Source organism: Pipistrellus hanaki (assembly GCF_964339955.1).
Source record: "Pipistrellus hanaki genome assembly, chromosome: 5".
Lineage (NCBI taxonomy): Eukaryota > Metazoa > Chordata > Mammalia > Chiroptera > Vespertilionidae > Pipistrellus > Pipistrellus hanaki.
In genome coordinates this window covers 1,875,270-1,898,316 of record NC_140507.1, presented here as the reverse complement: position 1 = coordinate 1,898,316, position 23,047 = coordinate 1,875,270, and the positions used below count along the sequence as shown (strand labels likewise).

General features: G+C 67.2%; 1 protein-coding gene across 1 annotated transcript; it reads left to right on the top strand.

Annotated features, from left to right (window-relative positions):
- Window positions 1-18,732: 18,732 nt before the first annotated feature.
- Window positions 18,733-22,179, top strand: ACTB (actin beta). Its single transcript, XM_084886193.1, has 6 exons — window positions 18,733-18,975; window positions 19,702-19,830; window positions 19,971-20,210; window positions 20,638-21,076; window positions 21,160-21,341; window positions 21,455-22,179. The coding sequence occupies exons 2-6, from the start codon at window positions 19,708-19,710 to the stop codon at window positions 21,596-21,598; spliced, it is 1,128 nt and encodes a 375-aa protein (XP_084742319.1). The 5' UTR covers window positions 18,733-18,975; window positions 19,702-19,707; the 3' UTR covers window positions 21,599-22,179.
- Window positions 22,180-23,047: the final 868 nt, after the last annotated feature.

The following is a 23,047-nucleotide window of genomic DNA, read 5'->3' as shown; positions in this document are numbered from 1 at the left end:
TGCGTGGGGACGGTGAGTGTCTGCTGGCCGGCGGCGTGTCCTCTGGGACCGGTGTCTCCTCGGATTCTCTTCAGGAAGCTCCCGCCTGCCTGCTCATCACCATTAATGGCGGCTCCGGTTGGCCAAGCCGCAGGTTAACCATGGTTTGTGCCTGATACAAACCAGAGCTTGCTCCTGGCGTCTGGTGGAGCATCAGATCGTAAACGGCGCTGGGGATCCTGCCTGGCTTCTAACAGGGACCCACAGCCCGCCCCCCCTCGGACCCCCCACCCCGCTCCTGCTCTGCAGTGAGCCAAACTGAGTCTGACACCTGCTGACCCTCTGATTGTACGAGGCCGTGGTGTCAGCGTTTGGGGACCTGCACAGGGCCCTTCCGCCTCGGTCACGTCTGGGCCGGGGGTGGGGTCAAGGCCCGGGTCACCCTGAATGCTCCCCCACTGCTCCCGTCAGAGACGCTGCCCTCTCACCCCGACATCTGGGCAGACACCCCTCACGGACGCCTTTCTGACCCCAGGACCGCGGAGGTCCGAACCCCCCCTGGCCCTGCACCCATAGGTTCCCTGTCTGCCAGGCCAGCTCCGGGCCAGCGGCCAACAGGGCCAGGCGGGCCCGGTGGGTCGGGGCCTGGGAGCCATGAGGATGTGAGGCCGGGGAGGCAGGGCCGGGTGGGCCCGGTGGGTCGGGGCCTGGGAGCCATGAGGATGTGAGGCCGGGGAGGCAGGGCCGGGCGGGCCCGGTGGCCCGCAGTATCTGTCAGGCTGGTGTGAGGCTGGACGCCGCAGGGAAGGCCACTCCACGCGTGTCCCTGAGACCACTCTGGGACAGACGCTGGCCCGTCCCACGCTGGGCAACACGGGTCACTCCCACCCTCTGCTCCGCTGCCCACTCCACCCCCCCACTCAGCTGGGTGAGCTCCATACCCGCCTGGAATTCCCCTGCTCCCCCCGCACTGTGGCCGGAACCCGTGACTCTGGGAATCACCGCAGCTTTCCCCCAGACCAGCGGCCGGCAAACCCATTAGTCAACAGGCCAAATAGCAGCACAACGACTGAAATTCCCTTGGAGAGCCAATTTTTTAAACTTAAACTATATCGGTAGGCACATTGTTATTAACTTAGTGAGGGTGCTTCTAAGCTGGCATTTGCTAAAAACTGAAGGGGCTGAAGAGCCGCCTGGGGCTCCCGAGCCGCAGTTTGCCGACCCCTGTCCGACCCAGCAGGGACAGGTCCCACCTCGGGAGGGAAGAGGCAGGTTCAGTTGCGATGCTGCTGCTTTCAGGTGTAATGACAGTGTCACTTGTATACGGACCTGCTTTGGACACAGCACTTTTCTTTTTGTCCAATAAGCTTTTTATTTACTTTTTTAATGTTTTTATTGATTTGAGAGGGAGAGGGAGAAAAACATTGATGAGAGAGAAACATCGGCCAGCTGGGGATCAAGCCCACAACTCGGGCACGAGTCACTTCCCGGGACTCGAACCCGTGGCTCCTGGTACCCGGATTGGCGTTCAACCATTGGGCCACACCGGCCAGGAACAAATGCCTTCTGTTTGGTCCGGACCCGCCCCGCCGGCGTGGCAGGCGCGTCTCCGGCGCCACCTGGCGGCCGCCCGGCGCCCAGCAGCCTCCTCGGGCGGAGGGAGGCGGGGCCGCGGGGCCGGAGGGAACGGGCCGGGAGCCCCGCGCCGCGCAGTGCGCCCCGCAGTGCAGGGCCCCAGGCCGGCGGGGGTCGGGTGCCCCGTGTCCGCATTCGGTAAACTGAGGCTCAGTCCTTAGATACTGCGCCGCTGCCCCGTCCAGCGCTCAGACCTTCATTCCAGCCGCCGCAGCGCCCAGTCCGCCGGGATGTGTCCCCGGGGGCGGCTGACACCCCTTATGTGGGCGGAGGCCTCAGTCCGGGGCCCAGCCGGTCCCGGGAAGTCCAGGCGGGACAGCTCCGCCCGCCTCCCGCCAAACGCCTGCCCCGGGGTTGGAACGAGCTCCCCCGCAATCCTCACCCCCGCTCCACCCCACCCCACCCCAGATCCTCATTCCCCCATCCTAACTCCCCCACCCCATCCTCACCCCACCCCATCCTAACCCCCAACCCATCCTAACCCCCCCACCCCATCCTCACCCCAGATCCTCACCCCCCCATTCTAACCCCCCCTCACCCCATCCTAACCCCCACCCCACCCCATCCTCACCCCCACCTAAGGCCAGGCTCCAAGGCGGGGTTCCCGGAAGATCGGGAGAAATCCCCGCGCCCCACCGCCAGGTTTCCAGTTCCTCCCTCCCCCTTCTCCCCCCTCTCCCCCCTCCCCCTCTCCCCCTCCCCCTCCCCCCTTCCCCTCCCCAACGGCTCGGGCCGCACCCCATCTCCAACGCCCCTCCCCAGCCCCGGGCCGGCGCCGCTGCCGCCGGAGGGGGTGGGGAAACCTGGGGCGGCGGGGCCGGGTGGGCGGGGCCTCGTGGTCGGGTGGGCGGGGCCTCGCGGGCCACGCCCCTCCCCGCCCGGAGCCCCCGCGCCGCCGCCCGGTTCCCAGGAATCCGGCTGAGTCACTTCCGCGGCCGCAGCTGGCCCGCTGCGAACAGTGAGTGTCATTCACCCTCGGCGCCGCCCCGCGGCCCTGCCGGCCTCTGCCCCGGGGGCAGCGCACCCCGAGCCTGGCCCGCGGGGGGGCACTGGATGGGCAGATCCGCCCGGTGCGCACGGCCCGGGCGCCGAGCTTCACGGCCCGAGGGGCAGGTGCGCCCCGCGCCCCCGCGCCCCCGCGCCCCCGCGCCCCCGCGCCCCCGCGCCCCCGCGCCCCCGCGCCCCCGCGCCCCCGCGCCCCCGCGCCCCCGCGCCCCCGCGCCCCCGCGCCCGGGAGAGGCTGGGAGCGCCGGCTGCGTGGGGGCCGCCGCCTGCGCGTTCCCTGCGGGCGGGGGCGGCGGCCCCGGATCTATTGTCTCCCTGCTCCCGGCGAGGCTTCGCTCAGGACTGCAAACTACAATTCCCAGAATCCCCGGCGCCCAGAACTCCCGCCGGGCTCTGCCGGCAGGGGGCGCTGGGGGTCTCCCCCTTTCTGGGGGCCCGGGGACTGCGGAGCCTGTGAACCTTAGGAATGCCGGCTAACGGCCAAGCATCCTGCTTTTCAAATGTTTAAGCCTTTACATTGTGTTTTTATTGCACCCTGTGCTTTTTAAATTGTGGCAAAATACACAACGTAGCCCAAGCCTCTGTGTCTCAGTGGATGGGATGGAGCGTCGGCCTGCGGACTGAAAGGTCCCGGGTTCGATTCCGGGCAAGGGCATGTGCCTTGGTTGTGGGCACATCCCCAGTAGGAGGCGGCTGATCAATGTTTTTCTCTCATCGATGTTTCTAGCTCTCTATCTCTCCCTCCTTCTCTGAAAAATAAATTTAAAAAATATATATAAAAGAACCATTAAAAAATACACAACAAAAATTCAATTAAAAATATATATAAAAGAATCATTTAAGAAAAATACACAACGTAAAATTAACCACTTTTCACTTTAGGGTTTAGTAGCATGAAGTGCTTTCACTCTTGTGAAACAGCCAGGCAGACCTTTTTCATTGGCAAATATGAAGCTTCTGCCCCCGTTAAATTCCCCCTTTCCCCTCCCCCTGGCAGCCACCCTCTGCTTGCTGTCTCTAGGACTGACGCTCAGGCAGTTCTTGTAAGGACCACGCTTGCCCTTTTGTCTGGCTTACTCAGCACAGGTCCTCAGGGCGTCCTCGTCATAGCACCGATCAGCATTTCCTTCCTTCAGGGGGGACTAGACCCCACCGTGTGTGCATGCCACATGCTTATCCACTTATCGCTGGTCAGAGCGGCGCTTTTATCTTATTGGTTTATTAAGAGAAAGTTTATTTAAAAACTCGCAGAGGTACAAAAAGTAGAACAAATGGGCTCAGGAAACAAGGTGCAGAGGCAAAAGGGGGCTCTTGGAGCTTAGGAGAGGGGAGGGGGGAGGGAGAGAGGGGAGGGGGGAGGGAGAACCCTGGGGGCGGTGGGGAAGGCGGTGTGCTCCATAGAGAGAACCTGGCCCTGAACTCCCATTTAAATACAGAAGATAAAATGCTCTGGAAGATAAAGGAAACTTCATCATTGGATTAGGGTTGTCAACAAATTGAAAGAACAAACTGTGAGACAGTAACACACGAATTTCTCTTTGAAGGCATTCTGTTACATATTTCAAACCTAGAAACTCACTGTTCTGCCGAAGCCGGTGTGGCTCAGTGGATAGAGCGTCGGCCTGCAAGCTGAAGGGTCCCAGGTTCGATTCCGGTCAAGGGCATGTACCTTGGTTGCGGGGGATGTACAGGAGGCAGCTGATGGATGTTTCTAACTCTCTACCCCTCCCCCTTCCTCTCTTAAAAAAGTCAATAAGAATATATTTGAAAAAAAGAAACTTGCTGTTCTGGACCCGGCCTGTCCCCAGACTTGGGGTCTTCCTGTCACAGAGTCCAAGTGATGCTTCAGCACGATCACTGCCCTCCACCAAAGACCCCCCAAGTCAGAACTCTGGGAACAGCTCCCTCTCTGTGGCATTTGCCCACTTTGTCTCTCGTGCTTAAGATCGCCGCTCAGCCTGTGCCGCTGGGGTGCCGTCGGCCCTGGGATCAGGAACCCCGAGAGGCACCGGCCGGGAGGACACCGCAGAGTCCGGGACGATGGTGCCTCCCCACACATTTCACAGGGCGAGCAGGTCACCGTGATGAGGCCCTGCCCCGGGCCCCTGGCACGCCTGCCCCCTGAATGTAGGCCACCGATGGGCTGAGCCTTCCCGCCAGCCCGCTGCGGAGGCCCTGCCCGGGCCCCCTGGGGCTGGGAGGCCGCTCAGACCTGTCAGTCCGGCCGGTCCGCCGAGTCTCCTGCTGAGGGAAACCAGCGGCATCTGACTTCCTTCTGGAGTGGGAGCTATTTCCTCCAGTCCGCGCTTCAGCCCCGGGGCATGCTGGGATCTGACCCCATTTCGGGGGCTGAAGGCCACGGGGTGGAGCCTGCAAGAGGGTCCCTCGGCTGAGTGCCCAGAAGGGGACTGCTCCACCCGGGTGTCTGGACTCAGGTGCATAAGTGCACCCAGGGGTGCCTGTGACCCTCTAGCCTCTCCGTCCTCTTCTGGAAAAGGGAGAGAGCCCTGCCCAGTGTGGCTCAGTGGATAGAGCCTCGGCCTACAGACTGAAGGGTGCCGGGTTCGATTCTGGTCAAGAGCATGTACCTTGGTTGTTGCCACATTCCCAATAGGTGGTGTGCAGGAGGCAGCTGATCCATGTTTATAACTCTCTCTCTCTTTAAAAAATCAATAAAATATATTTTTTTAAAAAGAAAAGGGGGAGAGACATGTGCCCACAACAGGGTCCCCGGAGGCCGCAGCGGCCCCGCACTGAGCACATTCCCCTTGGCTGGTGCTCCCAGCAGCCACCTGTCCAGAGACCTGGTGCCGGAGCCTGCGGAGGGGTGCGGGGAGCTGGGTGGGAGCCAGAGGGGGCTGGGCCGCACCCATGAACCCAGCTGGTCCCATTGGATGGAGCCAGGCGGGTCCACCTGGCAGGGTGAGAGGTCCCCGCTAGAGGGCGCCGAGAGGGAGGCGTCTTCCAGCGGGTCCTGCCTGAGCCCGTCACTTCTTTCTGCGCCCTCCCCCCCTCTGGGCCCCACCCTCCTTCCTCACCCCCAGGCGCCCCTTCACCTGGGCAGCTTCACCCTCTGCAGAGCTCTGTGGTCCCCCACCCCCACCAGCTGCCAGTCTCCTGCCCACACCTCCCCCGACCTTGCAGCCATCTGGTCACCTTGGCCGGTGGCTCCACCTCTGCCTCTGGAAGATTCTTTCCCCGGTCACAGGCTTTCACCGGGGGCTGGGGGCGGCCCCGCCTTTCGCTCTCTCTTCCTCCTTCCCTCTCCTTCCCCCGCTGCCCTTTCTTAACCCCCCCCCCCCCCCCGCTGGCTCCAGCAGCTGCCCACGGCCTCAGGGCCCTCAGCACCCAGCCGGGCCCCGGGGCTGGGCTCCTGGCCTCGCAGGCGGCACCCACCGCCCAGGCTGCCTCGCGCCCGCGGAGGCTGCTGAGGACCTGCCGCTGGGAGCCGGCGGCCAGGTGACCTGCGTCCTGCTGAGTGTGCTGTCCCCGAGCCTCACCTGGAGTGACCCTGGCCCCGGGGACAGGGCAGGCGGGGCGGGGCGGGCGCAGGGCATGGGGCTGGCTGGCCCCATTTGTCAGAAACACAAGCCTTCCCGGCCAGGCCAGGCCAGGCCACGGGCCTCAGGAGCTGCGGGCAGACCTTCCCGCCCAGCCCGCCCTCCAGCCAGCCGGGCCTTCTCCGGGCGCTGAGGAAAAGGGGGCCACACCAGGCCCTGCTGAGCACCTGAGCTGCGGGAACCTCCTGAGGGCTGTGTGCACCGAACAAGAAACAGGGTCAGCCCTGACCGGTGTGGCTCAGTGGATAGAGCATCTGCCTGCACACAAGGGTCCCGGGTTCAATTCCAGTCAAGGGCATGTTCCTTGGTTGCAGGCACATCCCCAGTAGGGGGTGTGCAGGAGGATGATGTTTCTATCGATGCTTCTAGCTCTGTCCCTCTCCCTGCCTCTTTGTAAAAAAATAAATAAAATTTAAAAAAGAGCTCCAACTCCTGATCCCGTCTCCCCGCCTGCTGCTTTGGGGAAAGCGGGAGACGTGTCAGATACACGGGAAGCACTGAGGGACCTGCTGCCCTCCGGCCCCAGGAGGGCCCACCTGCTCTCAGCTTGGTTTTCCGCACCCTCCGCCTCGCCTGAGCCCCCGCCCCACCGCCGGCCCCGCGCCGCACACGCGTGTCCCATGTGTGCTTCCACCGTCCTGCCCTGCGTGTTCTGCCCCTACAGTCACCGCCCCCCTCACTGCACAGCACCGTCCGCCGTCAGCCAGCAGCCATCCCCCCAGCCGGCACACAGCGCTGCTCCCAGTGTGATCTGCCCCCCAGAATCACCACCCGGACTGCTGTCCCGGCCGTGAGCTGTGCCTGGAGCGGGGCCTCAGGGTCAGCCGGGGACCGGCCGGCTCAGTTCCCGCATTCCTTGTCCCCCCGCCCGTGTCCGGTGCTCCGCCGGGTGTCCTTACACCGGACGCCTGCACGTGGGGACCGCGCTCCTCCCCAGGGACCGCCGAGGGTGACCGGAGCAGCCCGCTGGGCGGCGGGCGGTCACCTGTCGGACCCTGCACCCAGGCTCAGCCCGCCCTGCCCACCACGCCCGCTCTGGCTGCCTGGCAGCTTCAGGGTTAAAACGCCCGGGGCGGGCAGAGGGGGAAGGGGCGTCTCCCGCAGGTCCCAGCTCTGGGACCCCCCAGGGCCAGGTCCCCCACCTCTCCAACAGCGCCCCCGCCCGCCCGGGGCCCCCCTCCCGGCCGGCCCCCCGCCCCCGCCCGGGGCCCCCCTCCCGGCCGGCCCCCCCCCTCCCCGTGCCCGGGGCCCTCCTCCCGGCCGGCCCCCCCCCTCCCCCCGCCCGGGGCCCCCCTCCCGGCCGGCCCCCCCCCCCCGTGCCCGGGGCCCCCCTCCCGGCCGGCCCCCCCCTCCCCCCGCCCGGGGCCCCCCCTCCCGGCCGGCCCCCCGCCCCCGCCCGGGGCCCCCCTCCCGGCCGGCCCCCTCCCCCCGCCCGGGGCCCCCCTCCCGGCCGGCCCCCCCCCCCGTGCCCGGGGCCCCCCTCCCGGCCGGCCCCCCGCCCCCGCCCGGGGCCCCCCTCCAGGCCGGCCCCCTCCCCCCTCCCGGGGCCCCCCTCCCGGCCGGCCCCCCCCTCCCCGTGCCCGGGGGCCCCCCTCCAGGCCGGCCCCTCCCCGCGCGCCCGGCGGGCCCTCCGAGCAGCCAGCACATTTCGAAAGCCCCTCGGGCCTCGCAGGCGGAAGCGGGGAGGAAGCCGGGGCCGCAGCCTGCGGGCCGATGACTAAGTTCGCCGGGACCTGCACCCTTTCCTTTTAAGGCGCCTCGTGGGAGCGGACGTGGGGCCGAGGGGCGGCCGTGACCGCGGGGCTGGGAGGGGGCGCGGCTCGACCTTCCCGGCGGCTCCTCTCACCCGCCCGCGGCCGGGCGACCCCGGGCCCCCGGCGTTCACAGGGACGGGGAGAGGAGGGCGGTGGGGTCACACACCTGGGCCGCGGGGCCAGGTGACACCCAGGCCCTGCTCCCGGCCCGGCCCGGGCAGACAGGCCCATCGGGCAGGGCGGGGCGGCTGCAGGTATTGAGCGCCCACTGTTTGCCTCCTCACCGCCGCTCCCCTGGGAGGGGTCTCGGGGGTGCCAGGCAGGAGGCAGCTGCCCCCAACCCTTCCCTCTAACCCTGAGTGTCCGGCCTTACAGCTGCACCAGCGGGCGAGAGCATCGCCCTGGCGAGCAGGTGAGAAGGAGGCTGTGAGCAGGCCCTAACTGGCGTGGCTCAGTGGATAGAGCGCCGGCATGCGGACTGAAAGGTCCCAGGTTCGATTCCGGTCAGGGGCATGTACCTTGGTTGTGGGCACATCCCCAGTGGGGGGTGTGGAGGAGGCAGCTGGTCCATGTTTCTCTCTCATGGATGTTTTCTGCCTCTCTATCCCTCTCCCTTCCTCTCTGTAGAAGATCAATAAAAAATAAAATAAAAAGAGCCCAGGGCGCAGGAGCGAGGTGGCGTGGTGGGGCCTGACCGTGCGCCTGGGAGGGTCCCCCGCCCCCGAGTCTCCGCTGCACAGAGCCCACAGGAAGTCGGCCTCGCTGGGCGTGTGCCCCAGCTCGCGGCCACGTGACCCTCTGGGCACATCGGCGCTTCCTGGGGCTCTTCAGCGCCCCTGCCCCGCCCGCCCGGCCCCCAGCCCGGCCCCGCCTCGGGTCTCTGCTCCAACGCAAACGGGACGCAGTGACCAGGATGGGGGCAGGCCCAGGAGGACCTTGGTCGGGGGCACAGGGGGGGAGGGGGGAGGGGGGGCGAGGCAGGGGTTTAGGAAAACCCGAGGCTGGTCTGCGGGCCCTGGGGAGGGCAGGCAGGGAGGGGGCAGGTACGCTCCTCCACCCTCCGACGCCCCCTCCGGGGCTCCCAAACCTCTCCTTTTATGGAGAGGAAGCGGGCCAAGTGGGCCGGCCTCCGGAGGGCGTGGGGGCTGGGCCTGCAGGGAGCTCCGGAGCGGCCGGGCTGGACACGGGAGCCTTAGCGCTTATCTCCGGGCGGCCACGTGAGCCCCGGGGCTGGGAGCACCAGATAATGGCACCGGCCACGCGGCCGGCACTGGCTCCCACCCGCCCGGCGGGACTGGGAACGGTCTGAGGCCTCACCTCGGCGCCACCTGCCTGGGCTCCCGTGGGCCCTCCAGCCTGGGGCTTGCTCCCGCCAGCCTGGGAGAGCCGGCCCTCTGTTCTGGCGCCGTGTCTGGGCCCGGATCCCCCCAGAGGAGGTGCCCCCCGCAACTGCCACCCCCCAGCCCCGGCCGCAGGGAGAGCCCAGGATTGAGCGCCCTCAGGGGCCGAGTCCACCTGGGAGGCCAGCTGAGGCCCTGGGCCCGCTCTGCAGAATGGCACACTGAGGCCGGAGACCGCGCGGGCCGGGGCGGGGCCCTGCTCTTCCCCCGGCCTGAGGGCGTGGACGCTGGGGTGCTGTCTCAGGTATTCCCACGGGGACCCCACGAGTGGCCTGCAACAGGCTGATTCTCCTAGGCCCCCCGAAACTCCCAGCCCTCCCAGAGACGTGGCCAAGTCTGGAGCTGAAAGTCAGCCTGGGGCACAGCAGGCGGGCCCAGCCGGTCCGGGCGCCATTCTCCTCGGGGTCCGGGGGTCCTGGCCCGTGTCCCTGTGCTCCGACAGGTCTCTGGGCCCCTTCTCTCTGCCCGGACAGACGGCGGCCCCTGCCCCGCCCCGGCCTGGCATGGCTATGGGAGGCAGTGGGGGCTCACAGGCTGGCACAGCCCCAGCGCACCCTGGGCCAAGGCGCTGTCCTGATTAAGTCTAGATATGGCCAGCCAGTGGCCCCTGATGACAGGGAGAGGCCCAGCCCTTTGCCCTTTGCCCTTTGTTCTTTGTCCTTTGCTCAGGGGGCTGCTGGGATCAGGGCCAGGAAGTTCAGCTTGTCTGCCAGCTGATGGCACACACCCTCCTCCTCCTCCTCCCACACCCAGGGGAGAGGCCACTGGCCCGCAGGGAGCCGGAGCAACGGGGGGCACATGTGTCCCCACTTTACAGGTGAAGGAACGAGGCCTCACAGAGAGGGCACACCTGCCCATCTCACCTTCGTCCCTCGGCAGGTCCCCTCCCCCTCTGCCTGGCCTGTGATTGGGGAACAGAGGCCCGCCTCGAGGGCAGCGGATGGGGAGTGCCCAGGGAGGGACGGGGGCCATGGGGGTGGGGAGCTCAGCACCTCACCTCCAGGGCACAGCCCTGTGGGAGTGAGGGAGCCGCACCCCCGCAGGCAGCGTCGGACCCCAACTGTGAGCCTGGGACCCGCAAGCTTAAAGCTGTCCAATGACGGCTGCCTGCTGCCTCCTGGGTGGCCACGGGGCCGATCGAACTCCAGAGCCCGGGAGAGGAGAGCAGCAGGCAGGCCCCGGACCCCACTGTGGCCGTGGCCACACGCCCACCTCCGCGTCTCCGTTACAAACCCCTGCCCGGCTGGGGCGGCAGGAATCAGCCCCGCGGGGCTGCGGCTGCTGGAGCCATCTGCGTCCTGCTCCCCCTCTCCCGGCCGGCAGCCTCTGTGCCCTGGCTCCCTGGCAGGACCGGGTCCCGCTCTGGGCGCATGCCAGTCCCCGAGCACACGCCTGCCCCGGGCATGCTGGACGCCAGCTAATCGCCAGGCTCAGGAAGCACGTTGCCTGCCACCTCCCGCCTGGGCACCAGAGCCCCGTTCCCCGGTGGCCCTGCGGCTCCCGCCCTCCCTGGGCCCGGCGGAGGCCGAGGGGAGGGGGCCACGGCCAGCTTCAGGGGGGGCAAGCACGGAGGCCCTGCAGCTGCCCCCGGGCGGCCTGGTTCAGTTCCAGACCCAGTTCCCACCAGTTCCCTGCTGGGCCTCGGGGTGCTCCCGGACTCACAGCCCTGGTTATAAGCCTCAGGTCTGCAGCCTGAAGTTCCAGAGACAGGCCCAGATCTCCCCACGGAGGGTCCCACAGACTCAATTTCCCAAGATGCTTGCCGCTCTCCCATCATGCCCTCTGCCAAAGCCCTCTCTGTAGTGTCTCCTTGGTGGACTCCTATTCAAACGTCATGGCCCGCTCGGAAAAAGCCCTTCCCTGGAAAGCCTCCCCGGACCGCAGGCCGTGCCTCCTCCAGGCGGCCCCTCCACACCCAGGATGTCAGGCTGCGTCCTGGACCTCCCTCAGTCTGACCTGTGAGCATCGTCAGCCACCGGTGAGTCAGCTGCCGCCGAGACCGAGCACTTCCGGTGACACTCACCCTCCGCGCCCTCTGCCAACTCCCGCTGGAAGGTGTGCGCCCGAGCCGGCCCTGCCCGCTTCCCCGGGCCCGTCCCTCGTCAGCCTTGGCAGCCCCGGCCGCTGCTCCTGCCAGGCCCGCCCACGCCCTGCTGGGACAGGATGCTCACACCCTGGGGACGGCACATCCATTCCGGCCGCCTGTCCCCCTTCCGTCCTCCTTCCTCCCCCGGACGGAGCCGAAAACCTCACTAATGACACCCCAGGAACTGGGGACCCCACAGTGAGCAAAACAGACGCGGTCCCTGCCCGCGGAGCAGGGAGGGAGAGGGCCTCTGGTCAGCAGATGTGAGCAGCATGGGGACCAGGAGGGCTCCCTGGAGGAGGCAGTGTTCCCCTGAGCCCTGCAGAGCACACAGCTTACAGCCGCAGCAAGGCTGTGCGGAGGGAGAAGGGGCCATTGTGCACCCAGAAGAGCGAGCGTGAGGCCTGAGACAGGCGGCTCCGGACGGCCAGGGCCAAACTCTCCACCCAGCGATGCCGGGGCGTTCGGGGGCAGCCACACGAACGGCCCCAAGCAGGCTGCTTCCACATACGTTTCCAGCTCCCAGGAGCCCCCACGCCCTGGCCAGTCCCCTCCCCCAGGGCCAGCACTGCCCTGACCGGCGCAGTGAACTCGCGGTGTCAGCTGCGCTGCGTCTCCTGTGGGAGATGGGCGAGCTGGCGGGCCCTCAGCTCCCTCCCTCTCTGCACACACGGCTCCCAGCTGCCCCTCTGTGCTGGCGTGCCCTGGGCGCCCCGAGTGTGGGCTGTGTGAACATGTGTATGTTTTCCGTGAATCTGTGTGGCCACTCCTGTACATTATCGGTGGACACGTGGGTAAATAAATACCTGCATGGAACTGACCGATTAGTTTCACACCATCCAGCTGCGGATGGAGTTACAGGTCTCCCACCTCACCACAACGCACATGCACACATACACATGCACACACATGCACACACATATACACACACACCGTTGGCAGCCTTCGCTTTGCCCGCTGCTGGCACGGCACAGTTGGGGGTTTTGGTGGCGTGTTTTCCGGGCTGGGATGCTGAGCGCCTTCTCTCTGTGGCCGGTTTGCAGATCCGGGTGGCCTCTTGTTTACAGCACCCGACAGATCGATTGACCGGGGCCTTTGCCCGCCCCACCCGGCCTGCCGGCCCACGTGCCGGCCGGTCCTCTCGCTGGGATACAGCCGGGTCCGGAGAGGAAGCTGAGGCATCAGGGCTTCCTGCCCGTGTCTGGCCCACAGCCACCAGCGTGCGGTCCCTGTGCTTGCCTTGGGCAGGCCTGGCCTGAGCCGTTCTGTTCCCTCCGCTGTCCCCTCCCTGCAGCTCGGAGACCTGGGTGAGCTCCTGCCGGGGCCACCACCCACAGTCCGCTGGCCGTGTCCTCAGCAGGAGACAGGCGGGCATCTCACCTCCGGCTGCTTCTGCGTCCGCGGCTGCCCACTGTGTGCGGGACCACGATGAGCCAGCCGGGCCTGCCCCTGCCCTGTCCTTGTCCCTGCTCTGCCCTGCCCCGCCTGCCCCTGCCCCTGCCCTTGCCCCAGTCCGTGCCCCTGCCCCGCCCCTGCCCCAGTCCTTGCCCCTGACCCTGCCCCGCCTGCAGAGAGGGCACAGCGAGTCCTCAGGTCCAAGCAGGGGGTGGCAAGGAGTGTCCCCCAACCTGAGCCTGGCCCTGTGAGGGCCCTGAGGGCCCTCTGACCGGGGAGGCGTGAGGATGAGGCTCTGCAGGCAGGGCTGGACCAGGGCGTCTGGGCAGCCGGGGCGCTCAGGCCGCCGTAGAGCTCCTCCTCCTTGGCCGGGAGGGGGTCCTGTCCCCGCTGCACTGGCCGCCTGGCCCCGGGCACACACAGGGCGCACCTCGGCCCCCCGGCCGGCCTGGGGCCTGCACGTGCTGTGGCCTTGGCTTCTGCTCCTAAGGAGACAGGTGGCGGCCAGCTTCAGGGTGTCTGACTCTCCCGGAAGGCCCAGGAGCCACCCAGGAGGTGCCCTCCGCACGCGCTGACCCTGGTGCTCCGAGTCCCTGCGTCACCTTCCAGGACACTCAGGGCCGGTGACAGAACGGGCCGGACAGTGTCCGGGGGAAGGCGGGTCGAAGCAGGACTCCTTCCTCCCTGCGCCTGCTCTGGGCTCTTCCTCGGGCCTCGCTGAGGGCAGGTGGGCCCTGTTCCGGCCTCTGCGCCCGCCCACCGCCCGCCCTGGGCACAGGGCTTGTTGGAGTCCTCCCTGAGCCGGGACCCTGCCCCTGCCGCGTCCCGCGCTCTGGTACACGCGTCTCAGCCCATCTGTGTGCCCCCCACGCTGTCGCCCCAATGCCAGGGGTCTCAGCAGCTCAGGGCACCTAGGCACGATTCCTCCCCAGCGACCCAGGAACTGAGGGGCGCCCTGGCGGCTGCCCCCAGGCCTCACAGTGGCCTCCTTGCCTGGCCATCAAACCCAAGCCCACGAGTGTCACCGAGTCCTCAGTGGATGGTGCAGGCTGGCGGGTCCCGCACGCCCCGGCAGCTGACCCGGGCTGGGCATGGGGAGAGAACAGCCAGGACGCCCGGGCCGCGGGACCTGCCAGTTCCTGGCGAGCCCTGCGGGGCCGAGATTTCTGGCTGCGGAGGCTGCTTACACGGCGACGTGGCTGCGCGATGATCGGGTTTCCGCTTGGATGGGCCCCAGGCCCCGCGGCCGGAGGAGTGGCACCACCGACAGGCGCCCCACGTGGAGCCCGTGTGTGCCGGCCCGGCAGGGTGCGGGGGGCACACCTCTGCTGCGCCCGCCGGCCACGCTGAGCCTCAGTTTGCCCAGTGGAACCCGGCTGAGGACAGTGACCGCTGAGGCTGGAGGACGGGGGGGGGGGGGGGGAGGCCCTCGGCTCTGGACTCCTCGGTCCAGCACGTTCCGGTAACGGTGTGCTGGCCACTGCAGGGCGGAGGCTCCCAGCTCCCTGGCCTCAGTTTGCTTGTCTGGGAAATGGGGAGACTCCAGCTGAGCTGGCAGTGAGTGTTCTGGCCACGGCAGCCTCCGGTCCTCTGCCTCGCCTGTCCTCTCAGGGGTCCAGGGGCCAGACTGGACCCCGAATGGCGAGCTGGTGACCTCTGTGAGTCAGCCACCCTGTCCTGTCCCCGCCCCGCCCCCTGCACTTTCCCAATACCTCCCTCCCCCACTCCTTCCCCTTTCACTTCCTCCGCCCTCCCTGCCCCTGGGGCCTCCCCCCAGCTCCCAGGTGGGCCATGCCGGGAGGAGGCCACCCGGATAGAAAGCTGCTGAGTCCCTGACACTGACCACGCTGTCCTGGGTGCCCACCGGGCCTGGCCCTCAGACCCCGGCCGCTGATGGCACCCAGGCTGCCGTGGGGCACCGCTCCCCTTCCTCACGCCCTGGCTCCGCGCAGGCCTCGGTGTGGGGTCCCGCAGGTGTGTCTGCTGAGACCGGCGTCAGGCCAGGAGTCTCCAGAACCTTGGGTTGACTTGAAGTTGCCACTGACCCCACCCCGCTTGGTCCGCCCTGTCCCCCGCCTCAGGCCTGGGCGGAGAGCCTGGCTTCTGGGAGCCGCCGTGGCCTCCGGGGGCTTTGGGGAGACCTGGGACTCCCAGCCCCTGCCCCCCGCCAGGCTGCTGAGAGGATCTTCAGGCCCAAGGGGTCCGCTCCCTCCTCCCGCTGGGTCTGGGGGACAGGGAGCCCAGCAGGAGGCCGGGGGGAGGAAGGCTCAGGGTGTGTAGGGGGAAGCCCGGTACTTGGTTCTCCATTTCTCTTCTGAAAAACCCCAGTGAGCGAGGCTGGGAACTCCCCCGTGCCCGGCCCTCCTCCCAGCGCCCGGGGGATCGGAATTGGGGGGGAGTTTTTAAGGATTTTTCAAAACTCTCCCAAGAAGCATCAGAAGTCCCCAGCCTCTCCAGGGCAGGGACCCCCCTTTCTCGGGGGACTCCTGCGGGAGGGAGGCAGGGAGGCTGGGCTGGCGGAGGCTGACGGCCTGGGAGGGACTCTGGCTGGACGCCAGGCCTGGGTGGGGACCGAGGTCCTGGCTGGCGCCCAGGGGAGCACACTGGCCGGTCCCTCCCTCCTGCTCTGGGCCCGCCTGGGGGCTGCCGCCTGGGGGCTTCCCTGTCCGCCCTCCTCCTCCTCCTTCCTCAGGGCACTCGCTCTCACACCAGGGGGCCCGGCCTCCCTGCTGGCCTGTTTGAGGTCCAGGTGCTGCGCACCCCTGTCCGGCGCCATCCTCTGCCTGCGGCCTGCAGGAGCAGTCTGGCCCGGCTCACCCCGGGCCCGGCTCCTGGCTGTGCCGGGCTGTGCCCGGCTGTGTGGCCTGGCTGGGCGGCCGCCCTCTCTGGGCAGGAGAGCTGCAGCTGCTCTGAGGGTGGGGGAGGCAGGCAGGCTTTCTGGGGAGCCGGCCCAGGGCTGACCTTGAAAGTGTGGTCAAGCTGGACAGGAGCCGCAGGACTCCAGCCCAGCCTCCCAGCCCCCAGCCGCCCAGGACCGCAGGAGCTCGGGTCCAACCTTTCCTCCTGAGCCCGTCGCGGGAGCAGGGGAGGAGCGTGTGTGTGCGCGTGTGTGTTTGTGTGCATGTGCGTGCGTGTGCACACGTGTGTGTGTGTGTGTGTGCGCGCGTGCGTCTGGAAATGCAGGCTCAGGCCCTCGGGCCTGCTGCTGTGCGGCCAGGGCCTGGTGCTGTCCCCTCTGGACCTCGGGAGATAAGCCGGAGCCCAGGACAGAGGTGGGGCCCAGGAATTCAGACTCCGGCCGGAGTCCCTGCGGGCGGACACTTCACCAGGGCGGGGCAGGGCGGCCTCTGGAAGCCGGGCCTGGAGTCCGTGAGGCTGGACTCTGAGCCTGGGCCCGGCACAGCCTGCCTCAGTTTCCTCCTCTGCAAAAAGGGCGTGTTTGCTGGAAGCCCTGTCCCCTCATTCCCTCGGCTGCCCGTCGCTGAGCACTGACTGTGTGTGTGTGTGTGTGTGTGTCTGTGCGCGCGTGCGCCCGCGGGGGGTGTGTGTGTGTGTTTCTCTTCCCTTTCTCAGCCCCACCGCAGTTTCTGCCTCTGAGAAGGGGAGCGTGGGGTCCCTGCCTGGCGGGGGGTGGGGGTGAGCAGAGGGATCTAACCCCCAGAGAGATCGGTGGTTGGGGGAGGGAGTGGTCCTTTGGTCGGGGCGGTGACTGTCCCTGCCTGGGGGGGAGGGGGCAGACAGGCAGGTGGGGCGGCTGCTGGCCGAGCTCCGGGCTGTGCCCGCCCCTCGCCGCTGCAATCCCCGCAAGGGCAAAGTTCCCAGAGGAGAACCTGCTCACTTCCTGCGCCGGCCCGCCCCCTTCCTCCCCCGGGGCTTCCTCTTTTCCTCCTCCAGCTGCTGCTTCTCTTCTGCTGCCCCCTCCCCCATCTGCCCCGTCCCTCCTGAGGCCGAGGACGCCGGGTGCGGGCCGCAGGAGGAGGGGGTGTGATGGAGACCCTGGGAAGGCTGGCTGAGAACGGACCGAAGCTCCATTTTCAGGGGGAGGAACCGAGGGGGGCTGAGAAGGGGAAGAGACCCCCTAACCCCCCAGTACGGGTCAGAGGGAGCTGAGGCCGGGCTGGACATGCATGAGGGGCTGGGGCAGCTCAGCTATGCAGGCCGCCCCGCGCAGTGGTCTGATGTGGGGGAGGGTACACGTGGCAGAGGTTACAGGGCTCCCGCCGCGGGGCTTTCTGGGCTGGGCTGTGCAGGATGCATAGGAGAGCACCAGGAGCCGGGGCCGGGAATGTTCCAGTCTGCGGTCCGGTGGCCCCGGAGCTCCCGCCCCTGGGCTAGGAGGGAGGTGGCAGCACCATCCTGCTGGCGGGCGGACCAGGCCTGCTCTCACCCCATGGAACTCTGCGAGCCACTGGGGTCTCCCCTCCCTCGCCCTGTGGCCTGGTTCTAGCCTGCCAGCACCCCTCCGGGCTCATCAACAGGCAGCCAAAAGTGCCCCTCCCCGCCCCCGCAACCAGTCCTTGAATCTCAAGGTGGCTGGCCGGACGCCCTTGGGTGAGCGATACAAGGCCGGGAGGAGGACAGACTGGCCCTCAGGAGGCAGGAGGGGATGGGGTGAGAGGGTTCGCCCGGGGCTGGGCGGGGCGGGGGCCTGCAGTGAGTTCCTGGGGCCCCTGGGAATGCTGGCCCGAGGCCGGAGCCCGCGGGCGCTGCTGTGCCGGGTGCCCGTCACCCTTCCACCTGGCTGTGGCCTCTGCAGCCTTCCGAGACCTGCCACCAGCCTCCTCCACGGGGCCGGACCAGCCACCTCTCCCCTGGACACACATTCCACATCCATATATGGACTAACTGGTCACTGGTTTCAACACACAGTCAGCGAACACCTCTCAGGCTGCACAGCCCTGCAGCTGGGGACGGCCCCCCCCAGCAATGCCACCTCGCCTTCTCCTCCGGGTGAAAAGTCGCCTGACACCCCCCGCCCCCCGCCCCCAGGAAGGTGCACTCCTCTAGGCTGAGCGGCCACCGAGGGGTCCCACGGCCCCTGGCTGCGGCTGCCATGCGCTGAGCACTGTGGGCCGGCTGGATCAGGCTCTGCCTGCCAAACTGGCAGCTCTGGGCGCAGGGAACCACCCAGAACAGGGCACCCAGGTCGTGCCAAGTGTCGGGAGAGACCCAGGGCAGTCAAGAGCCACGAGAGGGTCTTCTCCCGGGGCAGCTGGCCTTCTGCTGCTGGCCCTGCGGCCCCCAGCTCATCTCTGGCTGAGTGTCCCTGCCAGGCCTCGGGAACCCCATGAAGGCCGCTCAGCTGTGGCTACGGAGCGGATGGACGCGGGCCCGGCTGTGCTGGGCAGCCCTGCCTGCTGGACCCAGCAGTGCCTGGTAGCCGCCTGGCTCAGGCCCAGGACGCCTTGGCTGGGTGTGAGGGCAGCTGTCTCCATGGGAACAGTTTCTCTGCTCTCCAGAGGCCCCCGGCTCCCCATACCACACCACCCTCCTCACCACAGAGGCGGGGAGAGTGACCCCACACTTAGTGAGCGGAGCACCCCCAGCCAGGGCCCCACCCCACCCCACCCCAGCCAGGCTTTCTGGGCAGCTGAACTAAGGTTGGCAAGGGGGGCCCTCCCTGAGCACCCCTTTGCCCACAACTGTTTAAGCCTGAGCATGCACCCACAGCAACCAGGGGCCACGGGGAGCTCAGTGCGCGGTGGCACCCACACCGGAGGGTCCCGGGGTAGTGGTGGGGAGGGGGACACGGGGGACAGGCAGGCCAGGCCACCGAGGCCGCGCTGCGCCGGGCCCGGGGGCGGCCCAGCACCCCAGGGCGCGCCCCGCACCCCGGCCGCGGCCCCGCACCCCAGGGCGGCCCGGCAGAACTCTATCCCTCCTCTTCCTCAATCTCGCTCTCGCTCTCGCTCAGTCCTCTCCTTTTTTTTTTTTTTCGGGAGGAGGGCGAGGGTGAAAAAATGCTGCACTGTCGGCGAGGCGGTGAGTGAGCGGCGCGGGGCCAATCAGCGCGCGCCGTTCCGAAAGTTGCCTTTTATGGCTCGAGCGGCCGCGGCGCCGCCCTATATAACCCGGCGGCGCGCGGCGCAGCCACTGCTCCGACCGTCCGCCGCCGCGCAGCTCTCCTCTCCGCCGCTCTCCGCCGCCGACAGCCGCCTCCGGTAAGCCCGGCCCCGTGCACGGCCCGCCGGCCTCCCCGCCGGCCCTCCGCGCCCCGCGGCCCTCGCCCTGCCCGCGGCCGGCGCCCGGCGCGGGGAGCGGACCTCAGCCCGGAGCCCCGGGGCCGCGGGACCGGGCCGGGCCGCGCTCAGGCCGCGCTCCCAGGCGCCGCCGACAAGACTTGGGGGCCCGGGGCCGAGCGGGCGGTGACTGCGCGGGACGGAGGGAGGGACGGAGGGACGGAGGGTGGGTGAGTGGGTGGGCGCGGCGGGCCTCGCCGGCCGGCCGGGTGGGGACCGGGCACCGGGCACCGGGCACCGGGCACTGGGGACGGGCTGCGCGTGCTCGTGCGTGCGCGCGCGCCGGGCCGGGCGCCGGGGCCGGGCGCGGCGGAGCGGCGGCCGCCGGAAGGGGTGGGGCTGCCGCGCGCGGAGGCGCCTGCGCACTCGGCCGCGGCGCGGGCTCCCGTGGGTGTGGTCTCCGCGCGCCCGGCGGCCGGCGGGGTTTGAACGGGGCGGGGCGGGGCCGAGCGCCTGGCTTCCTGCCGCGCCGCGGGCCGCCTCGCGGCGTTTGCCTTTTATGGTAATAACGCGGCCGGCCCGGCTTCCTTTGTCCCCAATCCGGGCGCGCGCCGGCGCCCCCTGGCGGCTCGAAGGCGCGGCGCGCCGGAAGTGGGCAGGGCGGGGGCAGCCGCGCCCGACTCCGGCTCACGCCCGCTCTCCCCGCAGCTCGCCATGGATGACGATATTGCTGCGCTCGTGGTCGACAACGGCTCCGGCATGTGCAAGGCCGGCTTCGCTGGGGACGATGCCCCCAGGGCCGTCTTCCCCTCCATCGTGGGGCGCCCCAGGCACCAGGTAGGGCGCCAGCCTCGGGTCTGATTTGGTGGGTGGGGCGGAGGATGGGGCCAGCTCCTCCACGGGAGTCCTTCAGCCTTCTGGGTGCGAGTCGGGGGATCCTGCCCACGCTGAGGGCACCTTGCCGCTTCCTTCTGCAGGGCGTGATGGTGGGCATGGGCCAGAAGGACTCCTACGTGGGCGATGAGGCCCAGAGCAAGAGAGGCATCCTGACCCTGAAGTACCCCATCGAGCACGGCATCGTCACCAACTGGGACGACATGGAGAAGATCTGGCACCACACCTTCTACAATGAGCTGCGTGTGGCCCCCGAGGAGCACCCCGTCCTGCTCACCGAGGCCCCCCTGAACCCCAAGGCCAACCGTGAGAAGATGACCCAGGTTGGTAGCCCTTGGCCTTCCTGGACAGCTCCCCATCCTTTCCTGTCCCCTCTGCCACGCCCTTTCTCACTGGTTCTCTCTCTGCCGTTCTCCTAGGACTTTCTTCTCTGACCTGAGTCTCCTTTGGAATTCTGCAGGTTCTGTTTGCTTTTCTCCAGATGGAATCTTTCTCGTGTTGGCTTTCTGACTAGGTTTTCAAAGTGTAAAGTGCTGTGGGTGTAGATACTAACACTGGCTCAGTGACAAAGCCAATGAGGCCTTGGGAGTGTGTATTCAGTAGGTGCACAGTAGGTCTGAAGTGACTCCCCATCCTGGGGTCCCCAGCACACTTAACCTGTGTTCCTTGCACTCTCTGCATGTTCCTGCTCTGGCCTGACTGCTGTGCCCTCTGGCTTCCCGAGTGTGACTGGCCCCCTTCTCCCTACAGATCATGTTCGAGACCTTCAACACCCCCGCCATGTATGTGGCCATCCAGGCCGTGCTGTCCCTGTACGCCTCTGGCCGTACCACTGGCATCGTGATGGACTCCGGGGACGGGGTCACCCACACAGTGCCCATCTACGAGGGCTACGCCCTTCCCCACGCCATCCTGCGTCTGGACCTGGCGGGCCGGGACCTGACCGACTACCTCATGAAGATCCTCACCGAGCGCGGCTACAGCTTCACCACCACGGCCGAGCGGGAAATCGTGCGCGACATCAAGGAGAAGCTGTGCTACGTCGCCCTGGACTTCGAGCAGGAGATGGCCACCGCAGCCTCCAGCTCCTCCCTGGAGAAGAGCTACGAGCTGCCCGATGGGCAGGTCATCACCATCGGCAACGAGCGGTTCCGCTGCCCCGAGGCCCTCTTCCAGCCCTCCTTCCTGGGTGAGTGAGGCCCCACCCCCCCCTCCCCCACAGGCCGTCCTTGTGGCCACGCTAGGAGCTAAGCCTGCCTTCCTTCCCTTCAGGCATGGAGTCCTGCGGCATCCACGAAACTACCTTTAACTCCATCATGAAGTGTGACGTCGACATCCGTAAGGACCTGTACGCCAACACGGTGCTGTCCGGTGGAACCACCATGTACCCAGGCATCGCCGACAGGATGCAGAAGGAGATCACCGCTCTGGCTCCCAGCACGATGAAGATCAAGGTGGGTGCCCGCCCAGCGCGCTGGCCTGGTCCAGTGGAGTCCGTCTGGCCGTGGTGGGAGGGGCCTCTGGTGCCATCGGGGTCCTCACGCTAACGGTCCCCTTGTCTCCCCAGATCATCGCGCCCCCTGAGCGCAAGTACTCCGTGTGGATCGGCGGCTCCATCCTGGCCTCGCTGTCCACCTTCCAGCAGATGTGGATCAGCAAGCAGGAGTACGACGAGTCCGGCCCCTCCATCGTCCACCGCAAGTGCTTCTAGGCGGACTGTTCCTTAGCTGGTTACACCCTTTCTTGACAAAACCTAACTTGCGCAGAAAACAGATGAGATTGGCATGGCTTTGTTTTTGTTTTTGTTTTGTTTTTTTGATCTTTTTTTTTGGCGCTTGACTCAGGATTTAAAAACTGGAACGGTGAAGGTGACAGCAGTCTGTTGGAGCGAGCATCCCCAAAGTTCTACAATGTGGCCGAGGACTTTGATGTACATTGTTCTTTTTTTAAGTCATTCCAGATATGGATGCATTGTTACAGGAAGTACCTGCCTGCCCACAGCAGCCCACTTCTCCCCAAGAAGGGCCAGTCCTTGCCCGAGTCCACACTTGAAGGGTGATAGCATTGCTTTTGTGTAAATTATGTAATCCAAATTTTTTAATCTTCGCCTTAATACTTGTTTTTGTTTTATTTTGAACGGCCAGCCATCGTGGCCCCCCTTTTTGTCCCGAACTTGAGATGTATGAAGGCTTTGGTCCCCCTGGGAGTGGGTTGAGGTGTGGAGGCAGCCAAGCGGGGCTTACCTGTACACTGACTTGAGACCAGTTCAATAAAGTGCACACCTTAAAGGAACTTTGGCTTTCTGGCGTGGATGTTGGGGGAAATGGGTGCGGGCAGGGGAAGGGTGGGAGCCAGACAATCTACTTGGAGGGGAGGGGGAGGGGGAGGTGCTGGAACCAGGCAGGGACCAGTCTAGGGGAGGGTCTGGGAGGAGTTAGGATCCTGGCCTCTAGGCCTTTGAAAGGAAACGCTTCAGAGGGGCTCCCTTCCAGGGACTAGCCTCGGGGTTGGGTGGGTACCTAGCCTCCTTCAGAGGGGCTCCCTTCCAGGGACTAGCCTCGGGGTTGGGTGGGTACCTAGCCTCCGTGGGTCTGAGGCCGAGAACAGGTTACAGGCCTGAAGCCTCACCTGGAGTGACCAGTACAGCTGAAGAGGGGATTTGTCTGGGGGGTCTGCAGGGTGTCAGGTTGGTGGAGATGGCTCTGGGGGTGTCAGGGTTTTACCTTGTAGGACGATGCCTTCCTCTCATGGTCAAGTGCAGTCCTGGCCTAGTCCTGGGACCCTGCAGGGCGGGAGTGGCTGGGTCTGGGGGGCATGGTGCGGGAGGAGAACAAGCCTGGCCTATTCCCCCCCCCCCCCCCCCAGCAGCTGCTGGCACCGCGGGGACTAGGTGCGGCCCCCTGAGGGGCTTTCCCCATTCCTCCTGAGGGAGTGGCACAGCTGGGGTGCCTGTCAATCCAGATTTGAGGCTCTCGGGGGTCCTCCCCTCCTCGGAGGGGCCTGTGGCTCTCGGGTCCTCGTCCTGAAGGGGAGTGGAGCTTGGCCCACTCTGACGGTGGCTTGACTGTCAGTGTGGCCCCTTCCCCGGTGAGGAGACGGTTCCGAGACTTCGTGATGGCTTCCAGAACGGACGGGAGCCTGGGTTCCCCGGGCTCACTGG